The 12,500-nt window shown below is 43.9% G+C and overlaps 1 protein-coding gene across 1 annotated transcript in view; it reads left to right on the top strand.

The window, feature by feature from the left end:
- The window catches only part of LOC143282561 (uncharacterized), a 21,770-nt gene that overhangs the window by 581 nt on the left and 8,689 nt on the right, over positions 1 to 12,500 (top strand). The window contains exons 2-5 of the mRNA XM_076588249.1: positions 2,533 to 2,646; positions 8,490 to 8,664; positions 11,235 to 11,379; positions 12,225 to 12,342. Coding sequence (XP_076444364.1) covers positions 2,533 to 2,646; positions 8,490 to 8,664; positions 11,235 to 11,379; positions 12,225 to 12,342 — 552 coding nt within the window. The remainder of the gene's footprint in view (positions 1 to 2,532; positions 2,647 to 8,489; positions 8,665 to 11,234; positions 11,380 to 12,224; positions 12,343 to 12,500) is intronic.

The following is a 12,500-nucleotide window of genomic DNA, read 5'->3' as shown; positions in this document are numbered from 1 at the left end:
ATGGTGGTAATGGTGTATCCACAGTTCCTGTTGACCTTCTCAATGTAGTCGGTGGCGGGGTGTTGTTGTGGTGGTGGTGGTGATTGTGGTGGTGGTGATGGTGGTAATGGTGTATCCACAGTTCCTGTTGACCTTCTCAATGTAGTCGGTGGCGGGGTGTTATTGTGGTGGTGGTGGTGATTGTGGTGGTGGTGGTGGTGGTGTATCCACAGTTCCTGTTGACCTTCTCAATGTAGTCGGTGGCGGGGTGTTGTTGTGGTGGTGGTGGTGGTGCTGGTGGTGGTAGCTAATGTTGTTGCTGTTTCTCCTTCTCTTCCTCCTTCTTCTCCTCTTCCTTCTATTTCTTTACCACATCCGCATTCTTCTTCTTCTCCTTCTTCTCCTTCTCCTCCTCCTCCTCCTTCTTCTTCTTTGTCATCGTCGTCGGCGTCGTTGTCGTCATCGTCGGCGTATTTTTTGTCCACCAGTCTACAAACACTTTATTGTATTTATTTTGTTTTTGTTCGCCTTGCTGTGTGTTCTTGCAAACTTCTTTTTATCTTCATCGTCGAGTTCTTGTTGATGAAAAGAAAAAGAGGAGGTCGAAGAATAAGAAGACCGAAGAAGGCACTTTCAGGAAACAAAACAACATACGCGCTTATTCTGAGTTTCGTTAAAGCTTGTTTGTGTTTTGTATCTGATATATTTAAAAGATAGGTTTCAGTTTTGTGCTCTGCTACAATCGTATTGTAAAATTTTAGCTTTAATGTTTTTTCTCTTTTATCTTTCCAGTATTTGATATATTCATTTTCTTCTCTTTTTTTTTATTTTTTTATATACGATGTATTTCAGTCTCTGTCCGCTGAATGTGAATTGGTTTTTCCAAATGTGATCAAGGCCTATAAGTTCGAGTATCTTTCTAACAAATATCAACCATGGGGAAGTTCTATTTCCTTGTTGGTACATGGACTTATATAATTTGTTGATGAGGGAAGTTTCTAGTAATTGGATTATGTGAATCCAATATGTAATGATTTGGCATATTATCTTCAAACTTATTGGGCATCTGCCCAGTTTACCTAACACAGGAAGCACCTGTGTGTGTGTAGGCTATGTGTGTATGTGTGTGCATGTGCGTGTGTCTGTCTGTCTGTCTGTCTGTCTGTCTACTGTCTGTCTGTCTGTGTGTGTCTGTTTGTGCCATGGCTTGCGAGGGTATATTCTCTTTTTATGTCCCTTGTAGTTTATCGTTTATCCACGTCATAGAGATAATATCGATGAGTGTTATTGTACAACTGATGTGTACGCATTGAACGTATAATTGATTTCTAAGCAATGTGTATAGCTCCTTGTTCATCGTTACTGTTTGCATAAGCTTGACTGGATTTGATGCAGGCCTACTTTTGACAGAGAAAAAATATTCGAAAGGATAACGGGAACAAGAAATACAACAACAACATCAACAACAACAACAACAACAACAGGATAGGAGGCAGAATGATTAATCAAAGGCGCTCACCTGCCTATACACATAGTCTGTGAGGTCCGGGTTCAAATCCCGCTCTCGGCCTTTCTTCCACGTTTGACTGGAAAATTAAGCTGAGTGTCTAGCCTTTCGAGTGAGACGACGAGCTGAGGTCCCGTGTGCAGCACGTACCTAACGCGCTGAAAAAGAGTTTCAGTTTCAGTTTCAGTAGCTCAAGGAGGCGTCACTGCGTTCGGACAAATCCATATACGCTACACCACATCTGCCAAGCAGTTGCCTGACCAGCAGCATAACCCAACGCGCTTAGTCAGGCCTTTAGGGGAAAAAAAGTGAGTAAATAACAGATAAACTTACATAAATAAATAGATAATAATTATAATATAAAAAGGTAGCAGTAATAATAATAATAATAATAATAATAATAATAATAATAATAATAATAATAAATAAATAAGACAACAATGATGATAAATAAGCAAATAAATGTAAAACACGAAGACACACATTCACACATACACCCACACATGCATAACAGATATGCACCAAACATGCAGTTTCACAGATATGAAAGCACAGTCAAATACACATAAACGTACATGAGCCCCAACACACACACACACACACACACACACACACACATTACCCTGCACCTCCTCTACCCCCCTCCTCCACACACTCATTTCTAGGCTACGTATCGCTGAAAAAGAACCTATGGCAACAAAATCAAATGTTTTCCTTTGGCAAAATTCTGTAGAAGAACCTTCTCTGATAGGTACACACACACACACACACACACACACACACACACACACACACATATATATATATATATATATATATACATGCATGCACTCAAGGCTTGACTAAGCGCGTTGGGTTATGTTGCTAGTTAGGCATCTGCCTAGCGGTGTGGTGTAGCGTCTATGGATTTGTTCGAACGCAGTGACGCCTAATTGGGAAACTGGAAATGAAACTGAAACTGAAACAAAAACGACAACACACCTCATTCCCGCCGCTCTCTCTTTTTTTTTTCTTTTTTCTTTTTTTTTTTAAATTTCCTTCCTCAGGTTACAATGCTGACCTGCTGCACGTGGTGGACATGAATGACCCATCCAGTCCTCAGCTTTTGGACACCAAGACCTTTGACAGTGTCACCCAAGGGTTGCCAGACTCTGTCCAGGGTAAGTGTTAACTCTGTTCAGGGTAAGTGTAAATTATGCCCAGTGTTAGTATTAACTTTGTCCGGGGTAAGTGTTAACTTTGTGCGGGGTAAGTGTAAATATATGCCCAGTGTGAGTATTAACTCTGTCCAGGGTAAGTGTTAAATCTGTTCAGGGTAAGTGTGAACTCGGTCCAGGGTAAGTGTTAACTCTGTGCAGGGTAAGTGTAAATTATGCCCAGTATGAGTATTAACTCTGTCCAGGGTAAGTGTTAATTCTGTACAGGGTAAGTGTAAATCATGCCCAGTGTCAGTATTAACTCTGTCCAGGGTAAGTGTGAACTCTGTCCAGGGTAAATGTTAACTATGTGCAGGGTAAGTGTAAATTATGCCCAGTGTGAGTATTAACTCTGTCCAGGGTAGTGTGAACTCTGTCCAGGGTACGTATTAACTCTGTCCAGTGTAAGTGTGAACTCTCCAGGGTAAGTGTACATTATGCCCAGTGTAAATATTAACTCCTTTCAGGGTAATTGTGTTCATCTTGACCAGGATGATGTAACTCTGTCCAGGGTAATGTAATTCTCTCCCGGGTAAGTGATAACCCTGCCTAGGATAATGTAATAAGTCCAAGGTGATGTAACTCTGTCCAGAGTAAGTGTTAACTCTATCCATGGTAATGTAATTCTGTCCAGTGTGGGTGTTAACTCTATCCGGGGTAATGTAACTTTGTCCAAGGTAAGTGTTTGCCCTGTCCATGATAATGTAACTCAGTCCAAGGTGAATGTTGATTATCCAGTGTAAGTGTTAGCTCTGTCCAGGGTAAATGAGGTAACTCTTTTCAGAGTAATGTAACTGTCCACTGTAAGTGTTAGCTCTGTCCAGGGTAAGTGTTTCTTCTATCCATGGTAAACGAGGTAACTCTCTCCAGAGTAATGTAACTGTCCAGGGTAAGTGTTTACTCTGTCCAGGGTAAACAGTGTAACTCTGTCCTGAGTGATGTAACTGTCCAGGGAAAGTGTTAACTCTGTTCAGGATAAATATTGTATATATATGCCCAGAGTAACGTAACTGCTAATGCATATGGTAACTTTGTCCAAGGTATGAGTTATCTCTATCCACCGTAAATGTTTATTCTGTCCAGGGTACATAAGACAACTCTGTCCAGAGCAATGTAACTGTCTAGGGTAAGATAACTGCGTCCGGTTACATAAAAAAAAATTGTCCAGGGTAAATGCGAACTCTGCCCAAGATGAACCGGGTAGCTGTTCATAGCAAATAAAGTAACGACGTCCTGGATAAATGCGATCCAGGGTAGGAATTAGTTTTGTCAAGGGTAAGTACATTTTGCTCCGGGTAGATAAGGCAAATCTGTTCTTGGTAATGAGTTAACTCTACTCCGGGTACTACGTCAGCTGTGTCCAGGGTAAGGAAACTGTCCAGGGTAAATCAGGTAAATTTGTGCTTGGTAAGGTAACTGTTCGGGTAAATAACTGTCCAAAGTAAATGTTAACTCTTTCCAGGGAAAATATGGTAAATCTGTGTGTGGTAAGGTAACTGTTCGGCTAAATAACGTCATCCAAGGTAAATGTTGACTCTTTCCAGGAAAATATGGTAAATCTGTGTGTGGTAAGGTAACTGTTCGGCTAAATAACGTCATCCAAGGTAAATGTTAACTCTTTCCAGGGAAAATATGGTAAATCTGTGTGTGGTAAGGTAACTGTTCGGCTAAATAACGTCATCCATGGTAAATGTTGAGTCTGTCCATTGTAAATAAGGTAAACCTGTCTAGGGTAAGATAACTGTCCGGGTATATAACTTTCTCCGTGGTAAATGCCAACTCTGTCCAGGGTAAATATGGTAAATATATACAGGGAGAGAGTTAACTCTGTGCTTGGAAACAACTTCCCAGGATAAGTGTTGACTTTGACCAGGGCTGGTGTTAACTCTGGCCAGGTATGTTAATTTCGCCATGGTTGAGTAAACTCTGTCAAGCTGAAGTTGACACTGTTCAGGGTAAGTTCACACATGCTATGAACACCAAGACATTTGACATCGTCGAGTAAGGAATGCCCAAGCTCGTTAACTTGTAAAATATCACTTTTAATGTTTTCGACTCCTTCAACTTGTTAAAGTAATCCCGGTACAGTCTGAAGTAAACACAACCCTTCAAAACTTGCAAAATATGGGTGGATGTCTTTTCAGTCACATCCATGTTAACTTTTAATCTTGTACAGGTTTTAGTTCTGTTCAGGGTTGTTTGTTGTTTTTTTGTTTTTTTTGTTTTGTTTTGTTTGTTTGTTGTTTTTTTTTGTTTGTTTGTTTGTTTTTTTGTTTTTTGTTGATGTTTTTTTGTTCTTTCTTTTTAACAATTCAAGTTTGGATGATGTTTCAGTCCTATCTATTTTGAGTTTAATTCCTTATCAGTTTTCTCCAAGGGATCGCTTAAAATGTCTATGTATGTTTGTCTTTGACTTGCATACAATTTCGATTTTTCCCATTCTATGTTTGTGTTTAACCCCTTGACGAAGAAATCTTGGTGAATTCTATCAATGTGGCATTACTGTCAAGTGCAGTGGCTCTTGTTTGTTTTCTGTCCGTGGTGTAACTGATTTTGCTGAATATAGAGTCATGCAATCCCAGGAGGAGGAAGTCCATCTACAGAGTCGTGACTGACATCCTGACCTGTAAGCTCTGTCTTATCTCAGTGAGGTGACAGCCCTTCACTGACATCCTGACCTGTAAGCTCTGTCTCGTCTCAGTGAGGTGACAGCCCTTCACTGACATCATGGCCTGTAAGCTGTGTCTGATCACAGTGAGGTGACAGCCCTTCACTGACATCCTGTCCTGTAAGCTCTGTCTGATCTCAGTGAGGTGACAGCCCTTCACTGACATCCTGACCTGTAAGCTCTGTCTCGTCTCAGTGAGGTGACAACCCTTCACTGACATCCTGACCTGTAAGCTCTGTCTTATGTCAGTGAGGTGACAGCCCTTCACTGACATCATGGCCTGTAAGCTGTGTCTGATCACAGTGAGGTGACAGCCCTTCACTGACATCCTGACCTGTAAGCTGTGTCTGATCACAGTGAGGTGACAGCCCTTCACTGACATCCTGACCTTTAAGCTTTGCCTTGTCTCAGTGAGGTGACAACCCTTCACTGACATCCTGACCTGTAAGCTCTGTCTTATCTCACTGAGGTGACAGCCTTTCACTGACCTCCTGACCTGTAAGCTCTGCCTTATCTCAGTGAGGTGACAGCCCTTCACTGACATCCTGACCTGTAAGCTCTGCCTTATCTCAGTGAGGTGACAGGCCTTTACTGACATCCTGACCTGTAAGCTCTGACTTATATCAGTGAGGTGACAGCCCTTCACTGACATCCTGACCTGTAAGCTCTGCCTTATCTCAGTGAGGTGACAGCCCTTTACTGACATCCTGACCTTTAAGCTTTGTCTTATTTCAGTGAGGTGACAGCCCTTCACTGACATCCTGACCTGTAAGGTCCTTCTTGTCTCAATGAGGTGACAGCCCTTCACTGACATCCTGACCTGTAAGCTCTGCCTTTTCTCAGTGAGGTGACAACCCTTCACTGACATCCTGACCTGTAAGCTCTGTCTGAAATCAGTGAGGTTATAGCCCTTCACTGACATCCTGACCTTTAAACTCTGTCTGATCTCAGTGAGGTGACAGTCCTTCACTGACATCCTGACCTTTAAGCTCTGTCTGATCTCAGTGAGGTGACAGTCCTTCACTGACCTCCTGACCTTTAAGCTCTGTCTGATCTCAGTGAGGTGACAACCCTTCACTGACATCCTGACCTTTAAGCTTTGTCTTATTTCAGTGAGGTGACAGCCCTTCACTGACATCCTGACCTGTAAGGTCCTTCTTGTCTCAATGAGGTGACAGCCCTTCACTGACATCCTGACCTGTAAGCTCTGCCTTTTCTCAGTGAGGTGACAACCCTTCACTGACATCCTGACCTGTAAGCTCTGTCTGAAATCAGTGAGGTTATAGCCCTTCACTGACATCCTGACCTTTAAACTCTGTCTGATCTCAGTGAGGTGACAGTCCTTCACTGACATCCTGACCTTTAAGCTCTGTCTGATCTCAGTGAGGTGACAGCCCTTCACTTACATCCTGACCTTTAAGCTCTGTCTGATCTCAGTGAGCTGACAGCCTTTCACTTACATCCTGACCTTTAAGCTCTGTCTGATCTCAGTGAGCTGACAGCCTTTCACTTACATCCTGACCTTTAAGCTCTGTCTGATCTCAGAGAGCTGACAGAGAGGGAGAGACGAGCAGACTGATCCAACAACCTAGCAGTCGTGGGGGTTTGAAGAGTGTCGAGAGAGGGAGAGAAGGGATGTGAGAAGACATCCACTGACCCCTCACTAGAAAAAAACCTCATGTTTGGCAAGTGTGTCTCGTGGGGGTTTGAACTCGTGACTCTCGTGGCCTCTGTCGTCTCTGAGTCTGTCTGGTCTCTGACTGAGAAGGGACTATGTGCACATTCTACGAACTGCTGGACAGGGCGGCTGGTCTACTTGGACCCTCTCACTAGACTGACATGGATCGTCGTCACCAGTCAGTCGAGTCTGGTCTCTGTCATGTTCTCTGTAGTGACTCTCTGTCATGTCCTCATGTCATGTCTCTCTGTCATGTCTCTCTGTCTCTGTCTCTCTGCCATGTCTCCTGTCTTGTCTCTGTCTGTCTCTGTCTTGTCTCATGTCTTGTCTGTCTGTCTCATGTCTTGTCTCTGTCATGTCTTGTCTCTGTCATGTCATGTCTCAGTCTTGTCTCTGTCATGTCTCTCTGTCTTGTCTCTATGTCTTGTCTCTGCCATGTCTCTTTGTCTTGTATCCGCCATGTCTCTGCCATGTCTCTTTGTCTTGTCTCTGCCATGTCTCTGCCATGTCTCTTTGTCTTGTCTCCACCGTGTCTCCACTGTGTCTCATGTATTGCATCTGTCATGTCTCATGTCTTGTATCTGCCATGTCTCATGTCTTGTCTCTGTCATATCTCTCTGTCATATCTCTCTGTCTTGTCTCTGTCTTCTCTCTGCCATGTCTCATGTCTTGTCTCTGTTGTCTTGTATCTGTCATATCTCTCTGTCTTGTCTCTACCATGTCTCATGTCTTGTCTCTACCATGTCTCATTGCCTTGTCAGTGTCAAGTGACTTTGTCTTGTCTCTGTCATATTTCATTGTCTTGTCAGTGTCAAGTGACTCTGTCTTGTCTCTGTCATATTTCATTGTCTTGTCAGTGTCAAGTGACTTTGTCTTGTCTCTGTCATATTTCATTGTCTTGTCGGTGTCAAGTGACTTTGTCTTGTCTCTGTCATGTCTCTTCTCTTGTCAGTGTCAAGTGACTTTGTCCTGTCTCTGTCATGTCTCATTGCCTTGTCAGTGTCAAGTGATTTGTCTTGTCTCTGTCATGTCTCATGTCTTGTCAGTGTCAAGTGACTTTGTTTTGTCTCTGTCATGTCTCATTGTCTTGTCAGTGTCAAGTGCCTTTGTCTTTCTCTGGATCAAATCAGAAATACAACGCTTAACGGACTCCTTTCTTTTTTTATTCTCTCCTTTTGTTATTTGTTAATCCATCTCTCTCTCTCTCTCTATCTATATATCTATCCATATATCTATCTGTCTCTCTCTCTCTCTCTCTCTCTCTCTCTCTCTCTCTTTCGCCAGTACATTCGTTGGTCGCGAGCTGCACTAAAGACATGGAGATGAAGCTGACAGAAGGAACACACACGACCTCGCGTATTTCGTTTCTTGAACTTCACAGAATCGTATTTGATTTCTTTCTTTCTTTCTTTCTTTATGATGAAATGTTTCAAAATTTGTTTTTTCCTCTGCCAATTGCAGCGGATAGCTTTGATCCCAGATCTGTGGCGTGGAACCAGGACTGTACGCAGCTTGTGGTGACGTCAGAGGGCAACCCACACGAACTGAACGCCGTCTTCGAGGACCCCCCGGCAGACGTGGAAATCCTGATCCCCAGCTTCGGAACCAGCGTTGACAGGAAATCCATTCCCATTGTGTGAGTCTGCGTTATTTTTGTCAGCGAAACACAACGCAACTGTAAAAGAAATGAAGCAACACGTGGGCAGTGATCTACTTAATTATTCTCACTCCGGACGAATAGTTTTCTCCCTTGCTTCTCCCAGCAGACGACCCATTTGTTAGGGTTAGGAAAAAACACAAGACATAAAGTAACTGAATGAAACTCACTGTACTTGACCCACTGACCTCTCTCCTCACATCGTGTGAACTCCCACCCACCTCCTTCTTCACTGCTCTCAGAAACTGAGTCACTGTCAGTGCCTTCTTGCTGGTAGCTTTCTTCACTGCAGATACTTCATTCTATGTCTTCATCATTCTGAAGCATTTCAATCAATTCAGCAGTGATCTAGTTCCCTCCAAAAAATTCCACTTATATCGCCTGCGACGTCGTTTGAACTCGCTGGCTCGCTGGCGTGTGTGTTGGTACGGAATCTCATGAATAAACTTTCCATTCGACCCTTGACACGTTCGCAGTGCCCGGTGTTGCTGTGATTGTTATGCTACCCCATGAGGATAAAGGTGGAGGGAAAAATAATTGTCGAAACCGCTATAGCGTTCCGTCGTCCGGAGTGAGTTCGAATGTAATTCTCAGCGTCGTATTTTCGCGTCTCGTCTCGTCTCGTCTAGTCCCGTGTCTGTCTTGTCTTGTCTTGTCTTGTCTCAAGACATCTCTTCTGACGCGTTATGTCTTATTCCTCAGCGTTGCGCGCGCCACACACACACACGCACACGCACACGCACGCATGCACGCATGCACGCACGTGCGCACACCACAGAGAAAGACAAATCGGATGGAATGACTGAGGGGGAGAAACGAAATGAAACGATTCGATAATAAATTGCTTTCTACGAGGGTAAAGGAATAAGCACAATATCCTTTTCACTCCTTCATTTAGGCAGCCATACTCCTGTTTTCAGGGGTGTGTATGCTGGGTATGTTCTTGTTTCCATGACCCACCGAACGCCGACATGGATTACGGGAACGATATTAATTTGATGTGCTCGATTGATACTTCGCATGCGTATACGCAAGAAGGGATTTCTGACATGAGCAGGTCTGCACAAGCGTTGACTTGAGAGATCAGACAGATCTCCGTCCTTAACCCGTCACGTGTCATGACCGGGATCCGAACCCGGGACCCACAGATTGAAAGTTCAAGGTTCTAATCACTCGTCTGTTGACCCCGTCCTGCAGAGCGCTGGAGAGGATGGTGCCAGAAGATCAGCTTCTGCTTCTTGATTTGCCGAAGAAACACAACACGATGCATACCATCACAGCAATTTAAGGACTGCGTTGTAAGTCAATATCATTGACAGACCAGTTCAGTCACAAAATAACAGGGGTGTGTGTGTGTGTGTGTGTGTGTGTGTGTGTGTTTGGGGATACAGCTGTTTGTTTGTTTTTTTTTGTTTGGTTTTTTTTTTTTTTTTTGACACCCGAAGTTACAAAGTGCCTCAAATAAAAACAAAAACGGCTAAGCTTTCTGCCAACTTCTGCTTTCTAAGAACAAAACATAAGTTGAACCAGCTGAGAGACACAGAGAGAGAGAGGCACAGAGAGAGAGACAGAGACAGACAGACACACAGAGGCACAGAGAGACAGCTGCAGGCGCAGGCAGACACTAAAAAGAATTCGGCCTGCAACTCATGGATCAAACCAGACGCCTAATCCCACACCCACACCCTCACATCCACCCCCGTGCCCCCACCCCACCATCACCCTCACCCCCACCCCCCAATCCCCCGCACCCCCTCGTCACTCTCTGCCTCACTCCCTGTTGTAACTATAGTTTTTAAAAGAACGTGGTTCATCCAGAGACAGCGAGAAACAGAGGTAGAGACAGAGACAGGTGGGGATAGACAGACTGACGCACAGAACACAGACACGACCATAGAGAGAGATGAATACTTTTTTGTGTGCTGTGGAGATGAATATTTCATGTTGCAGAGTTGCCGGGGAAAGTGTTCTGTTGTGGAAAGGTGCAGAGACATTTTATTGTTGTTGTTGTTTCCTGTTTTTTGTATTGTATTTGTATTTCTTTTTAATCACAGCAGATTTCTCTGTGTGACATTCGGGCTGCTCTCCCCAGGGAGAGCGCGTCGTTACACTACAGCGCCACCCTTTTTTTTTCTTTTATTTTCCTGCGTGCAGTTTTATTTGTTTTTCCTATCGAAGTGGATTTTTCTACAGAATTTTGTCAGGAACGACCCTTTTGTTGCTGTGGGTTCTTTTACGAGCGCTAAGTGCATGCTGCACACGGGACCTCGGTTTATCGCCTCATCCGAATGACTAGCGTCCAGACCACCACTCAAGGTCTAGTGGAGGGAGAGAAAATATCGGCGGCTGAGCCGTGATTCGAACCAGCGCGCTCAGATTCTCTAGCTTCCTAGGCGGACGCGTTACCTCTAGGCCATCACTCCAATCCGTGTGTTACCTCCTAGAACTTTGCTAAAAAAAAATAAATAAATAAATAAATAAATCCGAAGAAAAATGAATCCACAGAACGCCTGAATAAGAATTGTTGTGATTCAACCCATGGTTTGCAGAGAAACCGCGTTGGCCAGTGCAGGGCTGCGACAGGTGTTCAGGGTGTGCGACACAGGGGCGACTACTGTATCCAGCCGTGTTCAAGACTTGGAACCCCAGACTGTCCACGTGGACAGAGACAACACAGCCTACATTCTCTTCTCCGTGCGTGCATCTCTCTGTGTGACTGTTGATTTGACTGGGGCTGGTGGGTGCTTGGAGTGGGTCAGAGGCTGTGTCGCTTTTGTGTTTTTTGATTGGTTAGTTGGTGGGTCGGGTAAGTCAGTTGTGTGGGTAATTAGCTGATTGGTAGGTTGGTTGGTTGGGGTAGGGGTAGAGGTTGGTGGGAAAGCGAGTTTGGGTGAATTGTTCTGTTTTGTTTTAGGGTCACATTTTTGTTTCTTTGTTGGTTTTGTTTGTTTGTTTGTTTGTTTTGTTTGTTTGTTTGTTTGTGAGCGCGCGCGCGCGCACACACACACACACATTCACAAACACACACACACACACACACACACACACACACACACACACACACACACACACACACGTGCTCATAAAGAACTGTCCGTTCTTTTTTGTTTGTGAATTTCACGTCAGAAGGGACTTCACATTGGAGAATTTAGGCTGCCGCATAGAATTGCTCGCTTAATTTTTGTGTTGAAAGGGATTTCATATCTGTTAGATTTCTCGCTGCCAATCATGAACTTCTGTGACTTTGCTTTGATCTCTGTTGGCTGGCTTTCCAGAGAGTTTTTACCTTCTATATATCTATCTAAATTGATATATACATATATATATATATATATATATATATATATATATATATGTATATATATATATATGCGTGTGTGTGTGTGTTTGTGTGTGCGTGTGTGTGTGTGTTTGCACGTGTGTGTGTGTGCGTGTGTGTGTTTGTGTGCGCGCGTGTGTGTGTGTCTGCATGTGTGTGTGTGCATGCGTGTGTGCATGTGTGTGTGTGCATGTGTGTGTGCGTGTGTGTGTGTGTTCAGGAAAACAATGGTATCGGGAAACTGGACCTGAGCGACCCAATGGCACAAATATCCTACTTCAGCCTGGGTACTAAGGACTGGTCTGGTCTGCAATTCGATGGTGCCTATGAAGATTCAGGTAGATGTCCCTGGTCAGCTAGTTGGCTGGGTAGTTGGTACAGCACGTGAAAAGTGCCCAGCAGAAAAACCGCAAACATGCGCTGTCCTCTTACAGTTAATGAGAGACTGTTAGTTGAATAACAACAGAATGGAGTATAATTCATGGCTAATCCTTTT

The sequence above is a fragment of the Babylonia areolata genome, chromosome 5 (assembly GCF_041734735.1).
Source record: "Babylonia areolata isolate BAREFJ2019XMU chromosome 5, ASM4173473v1, whole genome shotgun sequence".
Taxonomy (NCBI): Eukaryota; Metazoa; Mollusca; class Gastropoda; order Neogastropoda; family Buccinidae; genus Babylonia; species Babylonia areolata.
The sequence above is the reverse complement of the archived record's forward strand: the minus strand, read 5'-3'. Positions and strand labels throughout refer to the sequence as shown.